Source organism: Elephantulus edwardii, unplaced genomic scaffold, assembly GCF_000299155.1.
Source record: "Elephantulus edwardii isolate Elephantulus edwardi_28Jun2011 unplaced genomic scaffold, EleEdw1.0 scaffold00008, whole genome shotgun sequence".
NCBI lineage: Eukaryota > Metazoa > Chordata > Mammalia > Macroscelidea > Macroscelididae > Elephantulus > Elephantulus edwardii.
The window spans coordinates 18,534,481-18,551,134 of record NW_006399758.1 but is presented as its reverse complement, the minus strand read 5'-3'; the positions used below and the strand labels follow the sequence as shown (position 1 = coordinate 18,551,134).

The window sequence follows — 16,654 nt, the reverse complement described above, 5'->3', positions numbered from 1 at the left end:
AGAGGCTATAAATCACATGGAAGGAGATTTCCCATCTTGCTCCCTCATTACCGCTGGTGGATTTGAACTGCCGGCCATTGGGTTGACAGCACAGCTGTTGAGTAGACCACTGTAAAATAAAATAACCTGAGGATAAAAAATTCTTTAACAATTGGGAAAAAGGCTATGATCTGAGTTTGTGGTGTATCCTTCCACTGTTTATAAACCATCCACTGCATATAAAGCCTTTCACTGTGTATAAAACCAAAGCCCACTGCCGTCGAGTCGGTTCTGGTTCTTAGCAGCCCCCCACTGGGTCAGAACATCCCTCCTTTGGGGCTACAACAGCTCTCCCTTGGGTCCATAACAGCCCTCCATCGGGTCATTACAGCCCTTCATCTGGTGCCGATGGAGGGCTGTTAAGATCCAATAGAGGGCTGTTAGCAACCTGATGAAGGGCAGCCCTCTCAATCAGTACATTTCAACCCTCCAAGAATAACAGCCCTTCATTGAGTTCATTACAGCCCTCCATCGGGACATAATGGCCCTGCATTGAGTCATATCAGCCCTCTATCGGGCCACAACAGCCCTCCATCTCCTCCCATGTAATTTCAGCCTCAGAAACCCCATAGAGGGTCAGCTATGCATTGTTTACAACTCTGTGGCAGTGAGTTTTTGAGTGATAATGTTTTACATGTAAAGAGCCTTGGTAGTACAGCATTTAATTATTTTTAGTGTGTGTGTATGTACCGTCAAATCAGATCTAACTGGTACAGGAGGAGATTGCCCCTCCTTCTCCAGCAGAGCATCTGGTGGATTTGAACTGTATACCTCTGGGATTGCAGTGCAGCTTCTTGACAGTAGGCCTCCCAGAGCTCCCTCTGTAGTACAGACTGACTGCTAATCCAAAGTTTGGTGGTTCAAACCCATCAGGTCCTGTGGGAAAAGATGTGGTAACTTAATAAAAAATTACAGTATTGGTTTAAATTCAAATGTGTACATTGTAAAATGTTTCATTTAAAATATTCTTGTCCTAATGGGACAGAAAAAAACCTAAAACTTTCTGATAGAGTATACAGTACAGTTCTGTGGTTAGAAAGATAGCCCCTGGGTCTTCCATTGTAGAATAAAATAGTCACACACCTTCAGGTCTTTAATAGTCACAATTTGGCAGAAGAGTCTAGGCTTGTAAGCACAAAAGGGGAATTGATCTTCGCACTCTGATTATTTTTATTGAAGAATGGAAGAGCACTTCCTCTCAAGTCAGTCCCAGGTCTTTTTAAAAAACTTTTCATTTACATTTAAGTGAAAATTTACTTTAGATTGGTTTTCCATCCAACCACTTGTCCTTTTGTTTTATGCTGTAGATTACAGTCCCCACCTTGTAACAGTACTATACCCACTATTTGTCTTTTTATTCCCTATTTTTGCTTTGGACAGTAAGGGACCAACAGTTACACCTTAGATAGCTGCTTACAACTTTTTAAGACCCTGTTGTTAATATTATGTACCATAGAATCAGAACTAACCCATAGCTGGCCCTCCAGCAGGTTTTCAGAGGCCGTTAATCACACAGAAAGATTGTCTATCCTTCTCCAGAATTGCAGCTGGCAGATTCGAACTGCTTGCCTTTGGGATTGTAGCACAGTTTGCCATTAGGCCACCAGAGCTCCTATTACTCACCAAATAGAATGTGAAACATTGTCTTGACTCTTGTCTTAGACAAATAATTTAACCTCTTAAATTTGACTGCTTGATAAGTAAGATTCGCATAATTCCAGAAGTCTCTTCTTGGGGAAATTGAAAAGAGTAAATGAATTATATGAGATGTTACTCGTTGGCATAAAAGGTTAGACCCTTGACTGCTAGCAGAAAGGTTGGTGGTTCAGATCCACCTTAGTTATTTAGACGAGCCTCGCTACCTGCTTCCAGAAGGCCCCGGCTTTGAACATCCTGTTGCAGTTCTTCACTCCACTGGGTCACCATGAGTCAGAATCAGCTCAGTGACAACTGGTTTTTCAGTTTTCTGATTTTTTTATAGTTTTGTTTCATTTTTTTATGATGGACCATTAAGAAAGTCTCTCACCTTCAAATTGGATTAAATAACTTTGAAGAGCCGGTTTGGGAATTTCTGTGTACCCTCTCCTCATCCTCCATCTGTTACAATGTCAAAGATTCCTGGTGCCAGGCTCTCATGCGATGGGAAAGGCTGGTGGTGGGTGGCATCAGTAGTTATAAGAAAAGGACAGGATGTAGGAGGGGGAAATCCAACTGTGTTAAAGAAGATTTAACCATTGACCTAAGGTCATTGAAGTATGAATGTGAGGGGTAAGTGTGGAATGAATGAGGTCAGGCTGACCACACAGGACAGACAAGAATGAGGCCGGCTTGCACAGTGGTGAGGCCAAAGCATGGCCTTAGAATCCCAGCAACTAGTGGGACATCTAGCATCTTTTTTACCAACTTTCAGAAACAGGTTGTTATCACACTTGACTTAAAACAGTGCCCATAGACACTTGTTCTAAAGAAAAAATGGAGTTATTTTGATGTGCTGGAAACTAAGGCTGGATCTGTTCAGCTGAAATAATTGGGTAAATACATCTGTCCACTTAGTATTTTCAGCTCTCCTAAACAAGTTGACTCGCTGATGGATTAGGGGAATTTTTGGCCCTCCTATATTAAGACAAGCCCTACAAATGCTCAAGTGACCACTGTAACATTCTGATCCAGGAGCAGAGCTCTTAAGAATGATTGGTTTAGCAGTGCTGGTTTTATCTAGAGCTCACAGAATGACAAAAAAAACCACCTTAATCTGAATGATGAATTTATCAGGGTTGTGTTTATTATTTAAACCCAAAGCAAACAGACACCATAAGATTGCACTTTTCCCCTCATGACATACATTATGGCATGATGGACAACATATTGAAGGAAACAGTGTGGACCTTTTAATTAAATATGCTGAGCTTAGTCCTAACTCTGCTATTTACTAATGTAAACTTTGAACATATCACTGCTTGTTTGAGGATGTTTCTTTATGCATAAAATAGAATAGTAAGCTTGCAGGGTGGTGGCAGGGTTTTTTAACCAAGAATAAATTGGTACATAAATGTTTAGCAAAGTTCCATAAAGTTCAGAAAGTACCTCTGCCCCCCCCCAAAAGCCCCACTGCCCTCAATGTGATTCAGTAATTCCAACTCGTGACAACCCTCAGATTTCAGAGACTATAAAACTTGATGTAGACTTCTTCATGGTTTTTTGTTTAGGTTTCGGTTTTTTTCTCTTACTTCTGTGTAATAGGTAGAGGTTTCAAAATCACTGACTTTTCAGTTGGACTCCAACACATAAACACTATGCCACCTCACCTCATCACAAGGCAGCATTTTGTAGGAACTCTGATGATGTAGTGTTGAAGCCCTCAGCTGCTCTGTGTTCAAATTCACCAGCCTGTCCACAGGAGAAAAATGTGATAATCTGCAGCTGTAAAGATTTACAGTCTCTGTTCTGCATAATATCTGTGGTTCAGAATTGACTCAATCACGACAAATATTTGTGTTATTAACTTATGCTTATACACACTTTATCAAAAACCCAACCATGGGTACCAAGTTGATTCTGACTTGGCAGCAACCCTGGAGAGCAGAATTGCTCTGCTGAGTGGCCGAGACTCATTTGTAGGAGCAGACAGCCACAGCGTTCTCCCATGGCTGGGAAGGCTGGTGGGTTAGGACCTCAGACCTTTTCCACTTAGTAACTAAGTGCTTCACCACTGTGCCACAAGGGTTCCCTTTACACATTATTGTTGTGATTGATACACTGTTGTTAGACCAATTCATAGCTGATGCTCCAGTAGGTTTTCCAGAGGTTGTAAATCACATGGAAGGTTTTCAGTCTCTCTCACAGAGCAGCTGGTGGATTTGAACCACTTGCCTTTGAGTTGGCAGTGCAACTATTTACCCACTGGGCCCTATCACACATTATCTAAATATAGCATTTTTAATTTTCAAGTTTCTCAGGCACTTTACATAGCTTTTCCCTGGCAGATTGAACTCCCAAACAGTTAATAGTAAGTATATGCCAAGTCAGCCTTTGCCCTCAAACCCATAGCAATCAGCAGCACCTTGCTGACTTTTCCTTCCTCTTCACCTCCCTGGTCGTCTGCCTTTTTTTAAGCCTGATTTAGGCCATGGTCTTTTTTTAAATTTTGGATTTCCATTCATTCATTGTTGCACATCCGCCTTTTTTCATTGTGATTATCCCCTTCCCATCTGCAGTATGCTTTCTTACTCATAAGAAAGGTGAAAGAATCGGTAATTTAATTGAAAATTTAGAGCAAACATTTAAGAAATCTCTATCTGCCCTGCTAAAGAGAAACCCATTTGTGTGAGTCAGATGTGACAGACATCCCTGCTTGGGGTGAGTTCTTTCTTACAGTCCCGGGGTAACAAGGCCCCCAGCTTGTCACCATCTCATGGCTGGTACAGTGAAACCTCTTTTGCTCAGCCTGTTAGAATATATGTACTTTGCATTCTCTGTGGCACTGTTATCAAGCTGCTCACCAGGCTGTCAACATGGAAGGACAGAATGTTGGAATTCTGGAGGCTGGAGTCATGAAAATTAAAACCGTTTGCATTTTTATGGGAGGGAGAAGGGAGAGAGAGAGAGAGAGAGAGACAGTGCGCGCGCGCACGCGAGTGTACATGGCTGTGCTTGTGGTTTTATCTGTGGTGGAGGGGTATAGCCTTAACGACTCCATGCCTCAGCTTCCTAAACTATATAAATGAGTTCGAACTCTCATCTTTGAGATCTTTCTCAGTTTCTTGTGCAATATGCCATTGCAATAATTAGTAATAATTCCGGTTTTATTTAGAGTCTTTAAAAAACAAGTCATATTGGCAAATGTAGTATGTATTTTTGCAACAGATATGAGAACAAACAATTGTATGGCTGGTATTTGAGACCTGCTTATTAAAACAATCAGCTGTGAATCCTAGAGCTTTATGTGTATGTTCATCTGCATAAACACCTATTGCTTTAGGTTTTTTACCTACATTTTTAGACAATATGTGACTTGGTTTGTATTGGGTTTGTTTGGGGTTTGTTTATATATATATATATAATTCTTGCTGTATGAGTATGATTCTTTAGGATTCCTTATTTGTGTATAGAGAAGTTTTGGATGGATATTATCCCCTCTCCTATTTAATCTGTCATATCTTAACTTTATATATTTTGCTGCTGTTGTTCTGTACGATCAAGTCCAAACAGACTTAGAGCTGACCCTCCAGTAGGTTTTCAGAGGTAGTTAATTGCGTGGGAGGAGATTGCCTATCCTCCTGCAGAGGAGCTGGTGGATTAGAACTGCATGCCTTCCGGATTGCAACGCAGCTTCTTGCCACTCGGCCACCAGAACTCCCTTAATATATTTTATAAAGCAAAATAGTTCATCATACTTATTAGGAAGACTATCATTACTTGAAAAGAAAACAGATAATAGGTCTTAGTTATTTATAATAAATAATGTTCTGCAGAATTAAAAGTGTAGCTACCACAGTTATTGGCTGTGTAAGTTGAAAGGAACTTTAGAACTCTTTGGGGTGATTTTTGAATTGTGTTCCTCAGGAGTTCTCATATTTGAGCTGTCGACGGCAAGTCAGACATGGTGGTTGCTAACCCCCAAGTGAGAACACACACGATTTTTCTTGAGTTTTTATATGGTAGGTAGAGAATATATCAAATTTTACTAGTTCTAATCGTAAACCAGACTCCAGAGTGAGTACGAACTTGTGTGTCAGAGTAGAATAGTGTTTCCTGGGGTTTTTAAAGTATGTTCGGTGTGCCTTGCTTCCAAAATATCTCCGTATGAATTCAGATCTGCAGTCTTTCTCTCAGTAAGTTGAGTGTCTTTACTTTTACAGATGTCGCCGTTAGGTGCTATAGAGTCCACTGTGACTCCCAGCGACCCTGTGAACCCCAAATCGAAACCTTGCCCTATCTTGCACCATCCTGATGACCCTCACCTTGCACAAGCCCATGCTATCACAGTCACTGTGGTCAGTCCATCTCGTTGAGGGGCTTGCTTTCTTCCACTAACCCTCTACATTATTTACAGATGAAACATCTAAAATGCCACAGCATGTAGAGGTCTTTGGTCAGAGCACAGACTGTTGAGAGTTGCACTGCCAACCCAAAGTTGGCACCTCTCTTATAGTTCAAATCCACCAGTGGCATTGTAGGTAAAAACACAGTCCTCTCCTCCCCTTAAAGCTTCCCATCTCCTCCCATTTATAGCCTCCAAAACCCTACTGAAGGATCAGGGACGAGTTGGTTCCAGTTCAACAGCAATGAGTTTGAATTTTGTCCTGGTCAGCAGTAGTAAAAAACAGTGATGGAATCTAAATCCTTTAAATACCTGTGCAGGGCTTCTACTCAGCCAGTGCTCAGACTGAAGGAAGCGGCGGCCAAGCCTCAGCCTGTGTCGGGGATCTGATGCCCGGGAGCCAGGCCTGCAGAGGTTTAGACATGCGTGTGTGTGTCCGAGGAAGGGGAACCAGCCTGAAAACCTGTGGACCGTCCTCTAATCCCTCCCAGCTACCACTCATTTATCTTCAAACTTTGAGCCTCGTGCCAGACAAAATGACTGCTTATAAAATTTTAAATCTGCTCTTAAATATCCTTGGTTTACATTAGAAAAGCTCAGAAAGGTAAATCTAAGGCACAGAGCTCATCCCATCTCAGAGCTTTCTTCCTCATGGAAAAATCACTCTATGACTCTAGATGGAGAATTGTCTGGCAAGACAAGAGTCAGAAATGGGGACTCAGTGCCACATACTGTTGTGTGCACCATAGAAGGAGTAGCCTTAGGGGTTGCAGTAGCCTTCTAACTGCTATTAACTCTGTGTGTATGGTGTGTGTGTGTATGCGTCACCATTTACAAAACTATTGCATGCATTTCTCTTTGTACGTCACAGTAGACCCATTGGCAGGACCAACACTGAGTCTCCAGTGCTTTTTGAGTGGGTAGCACAGTCCACATGGCAGGATGAGGACCCAAATGACAGCCTATCACCTGTGTGCTGACCTGCAGGCGATTGTGTTTCTAAGACACGTGTAGGTCGTTATCCTCACTGCTGCCTCCTACAGGTGATTATGTCTCAAAGGTACAAAATCGTTTGGCTCACTATGTTGCCTTATTCTCTGCTTGGTCAGTTCTCTGCTTGTGCTTTTTTTAAAAAATAATTTTAATGAGCATTTACAGAGATTTTGGATTTCCATTCATTCATTGCTGCACTTCTCTCCCCGCCCAGCCATGCTATATACAGTTGCTTCTTTTAAAAGAAAAAGAGGGATAGAAGTTTTACTGTTTTATTTTCATATGTATTTAAACTTTGGGAAAACAGTGACACTGGTTGCTGCATTAGCACTCAGGTGAATGTGAGCCAGAAATGAGCGGGAGACTTTACACAGTATTTTTATTTTTATAGTTTGTTGAATCATGTGAATATATTCTTTTTAAACATTTAATATATTTTGGGTTCATTAAATGGATAACTATTACCTTCAGTTGTAATGGCAGCACCATGATAGAGGGGAAAATAAATTGAGGTTGCTAACAATTATAGCTTGCTTTGCTCCATAGTTAGCACTCTTGGCACCAGCAGTCAGGGAATAAAAAAATTAATTACATTGGAAAACTCGACTGTCAGGGACTTCTCTAGAGTACTGAAGAGCAACGATGTCATGTAGAGACCAAGGCCTGATCCTGGCTATGGTCTTTTCAGTTCCTTTTTATGCATCAGAAAGCTGGACGATGACTAAGTATGACAGAAGAAGAATCGATACCTTTGAGTTGTGGTGCTGGAGAAGAGTCTTAAACATACCATAGACTACCTAGAAAACAAATAGGTCTGTCTTGGAGATGGTGAAACCAAATTTCTCCTTGGAGGCTAGGATTTTGAAGCTTCATCTCACACACTTTGGGAAATGGCCAGGAGAGCACAGTCCTTGGAGAAGGACATCATGCGTGGAAAAATGGAGGGGCAGAACAAGAGAGGAAGCCCCCAGATAAGATGGATTGATACAGTAACTTGGGCAGTGGGGCTTGGTGTGGCAGAATTAGACTGGCTCAGGACAGGGCAGGCTTCAGAGCTGCTGTGCATAGGGTCGTTATGGGTTGCAAGTGACTTGATGGCACATAACAACAACAGTGCTGGTAACTGCTAGCATTTATGGAGCACTTGTTATCTACTGAGTCCCTTGATTGGTGGTTTGGTCTACCAGAAATGCCTCAGAAGAAAGGGCTGGCAGTCTACTTTGGAAACATTGCAACCATGCAGCTGCTGTGGAATGTATCTGTTCATGGGGTCACAGTACATCATAATCAACTCAAGGGAAGGTGGTTTGTGTTTTGGGGTTCCTATGCTAGGCTTCATCTGCGTTATCTGCTCTTTGGGCTAACTATGTAGTATATCTACAGTAATCATTTGAGATAATCTCTATCACTGTTCCATTTCACAGATAAATAAACTACCACATAAAGAAACTAACCTGTCCTGCTTTGCACGCTGCTTACCTGTTAAGTACAGTTGAGTCACTCTAACTCAAAGCTGATGCTTCATTGGTTTTCAGAGGCCGTAAATATCACGGGAGGAGACTGACCATCTTTCTCCCGTGGAGCTGCTGACAGATTCAAACTATATACCTTTGGATTGCTAGTGCATCCTGCTAGTCCGTGGTAATAGCTTCATGTCCATGTAGCCTGGTTCTAGAACTTGTCCTTTTAATGACTTCAGGAGTCAATTAAACAAACTGAAAGAGACTTTACAGTTCTTCTAAAATTTCAAAGAAATGATTTTTCCCTTTGAAGTCTCTGTGTCCTGAATAATGTGTTCACATCTATATGGGCAATCTTGGGAGACTGTTAAATTTTCATTTTGTTAATCTGATCCAAAGACTATATTTATCCTGCAGGGCTTTTTTTGTTGTAGATGAGGTGGTATCCAGGTTTTCAGTACCGAGTGAGAATGCTGCGACCTCTAAGGACATGCCGAGGGCAGTGGATATGTAGGGAAGAGTCAGCACCTCCAGATGGCAGGATCACAGCAGGGACCGGGATGGGACAGCAAATGTGGCCCCGGGGTGGCCTGGCAGGCAGAAGGCTTCATATGCCACCACCAAGGGCGTCAAATGCCCAATAGAGAGGGTTTGGCACGTGTCACCCGCCAAAATGCCAGTGGAAGGCAGCAATGCTGGCAACAGCTTCACATTTTACAAGATGCTTCAACCTGGTAGCTCCCTAGTCGTGGCACAAAAGAATTGAAAAGCAAGTGCCACTAACAGTCGCTTATGTGAGATGATATTTTTTTTTTCTAAACTCAGAATTTTGTTTGCCTAAAAGACCGTTACATACAGGTATTAATCCATACAAAAAAGGAGGAGGATCCTCATATAGGAATAGTTAGGGCTTCATATATACAAGAGTGTGTGCATCTTTTAGTAATCTGGAAGAGGTAGGAAGCCACGCATTCACAGATGGGGTTAAAAGAAAGACCAGCAGAGGGAAAGCCTGCCTCTTCTAAACGGTGAATGCATGCACAGTTGGAACCTTCTTTGAAATTAGCACTTGTCACTCACTATCTCTGCTGGCTCAGTGGTAAAAGAATTGGACTATCAACACAAAAGTACTCAGTTCAAATCTAGCAGCTCCCTTATGTAAGAAAGATGGGCAGTCACCTTCCATGCAATTTACTTACTACCTCTGAAAATTCAATGAAGGGTCAGCTTCTCCTTGCTCATACCCTCTCAGCTCTGAACCAGTGTTATCACTTCTTTCCTTATCCTTAAAGAAGTGTGCTATAAGGTCTCTCAACTCCTCATCTAGTCTGTCTTCTTATGTACCGTCAAGTTGCTTGCAACTCATAGCGACCCTGTGTACAACAGCCCTAAACCCTGCTTTATCCTGTGCCAGTCTTACTGTCTCTGACACATCTATTGCCGCAGTGAGTAATCTATCTCATTGAGGGTCTTCCTCTCCTTCACTGTCCCTCTCCAAGGACTGGTCCCACCTTGCAACATGTCCAAAGTATGTTAGATGAAGCTTCAGAATCCTTGCCTCCAAGGAGCAGCCTGGCTTCACCCTCTCCAGGACGAACTTGTTTGTTCTCCTAGCAGTCCATGGTATATTCAATACTCTCCTCCAGCACCACAGTTCAAAGGCATCACCTCTCCTTCTATCGTCCCTAGTCATTGTCCAGCCTTCTGATGCATAGCAAGTAATTTCAAAGACCATGCCTGTATCAGATGTACCTTAGTCTCCAGACTGACATCATTGCTCTTCAGTACTTTGGAGAAGTCTCTGACAGCAGACTTTCCCGATGAAATTAGTCTTTTTAATTTCCTGGCTGCTGGTACCAAGAGTGTTGATTGTAGAACCAAGCCAACTAAAGCTGTTAACAATCTCAATCTCTTCACTATCTATCATCAGGATGCCAGTTGGCCCAGTGGTGAGAATCTTTGTTTTCTGGATGTTGAGCTTCAGTCTGTATTGAAGGCTTGACCTTGTGTGGCAAGCACTTCAGGTCCTCCTCAGTTTTAACAAGCAGGATTGTGTCATCTGCATAATGCAGATTGTTGAGTCTACCTCCAATCCTGATGCCACAGTTCTCATCATAGAGCCCAGCCTCCTGGATAATCTGTTCCGCATATAGATTGAAAAGATAAGGAGTTAGGACATATCCGTGAAGCACACCCTTCCCAATTTTGAACCATACAGTGTTGCCTTGCTCTATTCTGATGGCTGCCTCCTGGTCCAAGTATAGGTTTCGCATTAGAACGATCAAGTGTTCTGGAATTCCTGTTCTCAGAAACAGCCACAGTGTGTTGCGATCCACACAGTCAAAATGCCTTTGCATAGTCAATGAAACACAGATGGACATTCCTCTGGTATCCTCTGCTGTCAGCCAATACCCATCTGACATTAGCTATAATATCCCTACTGCCATGGCCTCTTCTAAATCCAGCCTGAATCTCAGGCAGTTCTCTGATGTGCTGTTCTGTCGTGTTAGAAATTAAAAAAGAAAACCATTGTTGTCAAGTTGATTTGGACTCCTGAAGACTCATGAGAATCCCAGATGGTGGACCTTCTCCATAGAGTCAGAAGTAATCAGCAGACCTTTCTTCCCAGATACCTCAGGGTAGAATTGAACCCCCAACCTTTCTGGTAGCAATGAGTGCATTAACTGTTTATACCATCCATGGTCAAAAACTCAGATACAGTGACCCCTAAATTCTTGTTTCTTTTACACGTGGAATATGTGTATATGTGATTGGTACATATGTTTTTTCCTTCGTAGTAATTACAGGGACTCAAAAGATAACAGATTAATAAGTAGGAAGTTGTTAGGATTATGTCTTTTAAAGTGCTAATAATAATCACTGAAATTTTGAAAAAGAGATTGGCCTCTGTTTCCTTCTGTCCTTCTTCCTAGGAAAAGACATTCTCTCAGTGACCTCTCTGTCACCTACGTTCTGAGAGCAGGGATGGGAGAAAGTCTTGCTCACATACTTGTTACATGCTGAAATCCCTGATGGCTGTTAGAGTAGTTACATTAAATGATTGGAAGTTCCTATAGAGACATTATGCTCCCGTTATCTGTTGTGATAATAGCCAGTTACACTGTCTTGGCAGCATTTCCATGCCAGGTTCTTCCCCCAAACTTGTAAATGCATGAGTTACTGCTAGCTACGGTTATGTATATAGTTCATGGTGGAACAGTCACGTTTCATGTCGCGCTGCCTTTGAGCTTCGACCTTATTTTATCTTGAGGCAAGGTGTGGGGAGAGGAAATTAGATAATACTTCAGTAATTTTTTGCCTGAATCCCATTGAGCCAGAAAATGTTCAGGGAAGAAGACATTTATTGAAAGTTAAAATTTGCTTGGTGAAAACATAGAGCAAGGAAGGATGATAGCCCGGTATTTGTTTTGAGTTGTGCTTTTGTTATAATCAAAGCACGTTTCTTTTCAGTAGCACTTTTATACATTCTAGTAAAATAAACATCTGTGAGGCATTTTCTTCATCTTTCTTTTGCTGCTGTTTACATAAGTGTGGAAGTCTATAGCCCTGATTGCTTGTAACCAGTCTGCTAATGGCCTCTCTTTTGTCAGAGGCATTTATTTCTAAGTGGTTTCATACTAATTGCCTAGTCTGTGTTGGTGACTAGAGAGCCCTGGTGGTCTAGTGAGTAAGGAGTTACACTGCCAACCCAAAGGTTGGTGGTTTGAATGCATTAGCTGCTCTACAAAAGATGGCCAGTCTCTTCCCTTGTGATTTAAAGTCTCTGAAAATCCACTGGGGTGTCAGCGGTTAGTTGATCCTGACTCGATGACAGGATTTGTTTTATGTAGGTGAATACTTTCTTACCGTAATATTTCTAAGGTGTTCATGCTTATTCTTGGAGTGGCATCCACTTCCTAAACAACATGCCTCTGGGAACTCTATGAACTTTGATAAATTACAATAGTTCTAGAAAGGCTTAAGGCCTTTTGTTCATAGGGTCCCTGTGAGCCGTGCTCATCTTGACAGTAATCAACAACATACTATAACAAAAGCTCACGCTGTTCTTTATTACCTCTGCCTTGATATTCAGTTTCATTTTCTTCGTCATTGCCGTGGAGTCAGAACAGACTCACAGCTCACCCTCCAAAGGGTTTTTAGCAGCTATAAATCACAAGGGGGAGATAACCCATCTTTCTCCTGTGAAGAAGCGGGTCGAGTAAAATGACATCCTTTGAGTTAGCACAACTTCTTCCCCACTAGGCCACCAGGCACAAAGGGTGGCATTTATTCAGCCAGAATTCAGGTAGAAAATTGGCTGACACAAGACATATTTTAACATTTCAAACCAAATAGGCCGAAATTCTGGTCTTGATCTTGGTGTTGCCTGTAGAGAGCGGCGCCACTAACTCAAAGGCCCCTGTCTGGCAGTTTGAATCCACTGGTGGATCTGAGGGAGGAAAGGTGGGCATCCTTGTCCTGTGCTGTTCATAGTCTGGGCAACCCAGTGGAGGGTTAGCTATGCGTTGAATCAGACTCAAGGGCATTGCGTTGGCTTTTGAGACCTACTAGATGGATCTGATTATAACAGGCCTGGATTTTTATTTCACTGCATCATAATGAGCAGACGAGTTCCAGCCTCATGCGCATTAAGACTGTTAGATTAGAGGTGATATATGATTGAGTATTATGGTTAGCACAGGAATCCAGAATTAAGGTCGCATAGAGAAGTGTACTCGGGGTGGGGGGTGGGGGGGAAGGGATGGGCGAATTGTATACCAATGAAGGAAATTTTTTTCTTTTCGGAGACAGGAGCGAACTGGTGGGGAGGGGTGGGCAGGGAGAAAAGTGTGAAAAAATTAAAATAAAAAAAACTGTTAGGCAAAAAGTATTTGACTTGTAAAATATTTCTGTAAAATTAACTTTTAGGGGAGCTCTGGTAGCCTAGTGGCAAGAAGCTGCACTGCAATCCCAGAGGTGCATGGTTTGAATCCACCAGATGCTCTGCTGGGGAAGGAGGGGCAATCTCCTTCTGTACCAGTCAGATCTGATTTGCTGGTACACACAAAAAAAGTTAACTTTCTACAAAGTTAATGTCTTGCTTCATTGCCGCTTGCGGTTTCAGGATCGCTTCAAGAGTTTATGAGCTGTATATACTCATCATGCTTGATTTCCTTTTCCATGATTAGAGGCCATTTTTCTCTTCCAGGGTAACAGCATGACTCCCTCTAAAATCTGTCTAGCAGCAGTACCAGGTGTTGTGGGCTCTCACCCTGGGCAGTCCTGTCAGGGTCAGAGTAAACCTGGGCTTCACAAGGTCTTTAAGAGCTGAGTTATGTCAGCAGTAGATCATCTGACATTTCTTCCAAAGCACCCCTAGTAGGCTCGAACAGCCTGCCTTTTTGGTAGCAGCAGCCAAGCATAGTCCATCGTTTACACCATCTAAGGATTCCCTGTTGAGCAGGAAATAGATAACTGAGGGCAGTAGATGGGGGCCATGGGAACGGGGAACAGGCAAAACCAAAGGTCTTGAGATGTACACAGACATAGCTCAGAAACTTAAGAAATGAGAAGCTTGCGTTTTTATGTGCGTATAATTGCTTTTGAGACTTTCTCAGGAAAATATTTGGGAGTGAGGGAGAAAAAGCAACCCACTGCCATCATTAGCTGCAGCTTACCCTGTTGAACAGAGTAGAACTGCCTTGTAGGCTTTCCCAAGGCTGCAGATCTTTTACAGAAGCTCACTGCCTTCCCTTTTCCTGAGGACTGGATGAATGGTGGATTAAAGACATAGACCTTCATTTCAGCGACTCATGCTTAACCATGCATGCCACAAGGGTTCCTTGAACATGTGTGCGATACCACGAAATTGCTATTTCATCTGGAAATTGATCTTAAAACATTAAAAAAAATACCACGATAGCACTCAGGAGCCAATGGCCTCTTTTCCGCCCAAACCCTTCAATTATTGTTCGTGTTTCTTAATTTACTCTTAAATGTTCAATGCCTACGCTTTGGGCGCTTGCCATGGGCGCTCCTTTCCAGGTGACTATAGCCAACCTGCCCATGGGATATAAACTCCTAAGAGGAAGAGAAGGCAATATATAGGCTGGAAAACCTCACAAAGCAGGATTCAAAGCCAGGGCACAATTGGATTATGTAAAAAAGGAAAAGGAGCCACGTGCATTTGCCGTGTTTCTTCACAGGGCAGGGCAATTTAAATATAGCCTACTACCACAACTCATCCAGAATTAAAATAGCCCAGAACAAGTGGCAAATGCCAGGGAGCAGGGCTCTTTGCCAAGAGATGTCTAAGGGATGGGAAAGCGAGGGTTTAAGGTAGATGTTGAAGGCTAGAGTAGTAGCAACAGGTGGGATACCCAGTGGTCTGACTCGACAAGGTAAATCTCAGTCCTGCATACATTTCCAGAAAACAGGAGACCAGTGGATACACTCAGAGGCTTGGAAGGATATCAGATAACCGAAATAAAATGTGCTGTGCTATTATTTTTAAAAGTAAATGTAGTTGTTGAAAGCCAGTTTTAATGATTTCCCCTCAAGAGTCAAGGGCAACACCATGACAATTGCATTTTCCACGCATGGGAGCCCTTTTTAACCCAAGAATTGAATTATCTAAGAACCTTGTAATAACAGGCTTTCTCTGAAAGGAGCCTGGAATTGTACATAATGCAATTAAAATTATAAGCATTCCTATGCTAACTAGTTGTCAGGACAGTGTTAGTAGACACAAAACTGGTCATGAAAACAAACTTAGAATGGGTTCCTTTTCTGCTTCTTGTAACCAGGTCCAGGCTGCCAAAGCTCTTGAACAGAGAGAGCCCAGGTGACAGATTTGAATGTGGTTTTGCCTGCTCCTGTGGAGCCCTGAGGAAGGGTGGTGCGTTCAGTGGGAAGTTTATTACAGGAAGGAACAAGGCAAAAAGAGTTAGAAATAAAAATCTGAAGCTCCACTCATGCTGTGCTTCCAGAATTTATGTGTAGAAAGATTAATCTGTTTGTCCATTATCTATTTCCTGTTTAGCATATTATAAGTTGTTGTGATAATACTGCTGATTTACATAACTAAACTATGGGTTTGTGATTACATCAGAATAAGTTTTACTAGATTGTCGTGAATTTCTCACGGGGGGGGAGGCTAGCAGATACTATAAGGAAGTATACTGTACTCTGAAAGTTTCATTAATAATGATGCACAGACATAGTTAGGCTTGAGCTAAGAATAGCAGATAAAATGAGAAATAATTTTGGGGCGGAGGGAGAGTTGAGAATGTGAGAAACTAGAAGAGCCTAGCAGAGTGCATACATTGATCCCCAGCCATTGATGTCAAGGACCAAAGCAACATCTTTTATCAAGGTCATGGCCACCAAATGTAGGTTACTATAACTTATTGTTTAGGAATAAAGTATTTGTCTCTTGATTTTGTTTCTGTTTCACATTTCCTATCCAGTCCCTTCTAAGGCCAGTACCCTATAGACAAAGATCATGTCTCATGATTCAGAAATAAGTTTGATATTAAAATGTGATCATTTTTTAAAAAAAGAAATTACATAGCTACTCCTGAAGTAGTTGTTATGTGCCATTGAGTCACTTACAACTCATAACGACCCTATGTACAGCAGCCCTGAACTCTTCTCTGTCCTGTGCCAATCATACTGTCTCGGATACACCTATCCCGATTACCCCAGTCACTGAATCAATCCACCTTATAGAGGGCCTTCCCCTCCTGCACTACCAAGCATGATGTCCCTCTCCAAGGACTGGTCCCTCCTTACAACATGTCCAAAGTATGTTAAAAGAAGCCTCAAAATCCTTGCCTCCAAGGAGCAGCCCATTTTAACCCTCTCCGGGATGAATCTGTTTGTTTTCTTAGCAGTCCCTGGTACCCTCAATACTTCTCTCCAGCACCACAGCTCAAAGGCATCAATTCTCTTTTCTATCCTCCCTAGTCATTATCCAACTCTCTGAAGTGACAACATTAAATCCTTTATTCTTCAAGTGGGCCTGCAGTAAATGCTGTGTCAGGCAAATGCAGTCTTTATTGTTCTGTGAGTTGACGGAAATAGCAAAGGAGCCAAAATATTAAACGTCAGTCTTCAGAGA

At 42.2% G+C, this 16,654-nt stretch overlaps 1 protein-coding gene across 1 annotated transcript in view; it reads left to right on the top strand.

Moving 5' to 3' along the window:
• JPH1 (junctophilin 1) overlaps positions 1 to 16,654 on the top strand; it is a 78,266-nt gene that overhangs the window by 42,060 nt on the left and 19,552 nt on the right. Inside the window, exon 6 of the mRNA XM_006880474.1 lies at positions 4,637 to 4,685. Within this exon, the coding sequence (XP_006880536.1) occupies positions 4,637 to 4,685 (49 nt within the window). The remainder of the gene's footprint in view (positions 1 to 4,636; positions 4,686 to 16,654) is intronic.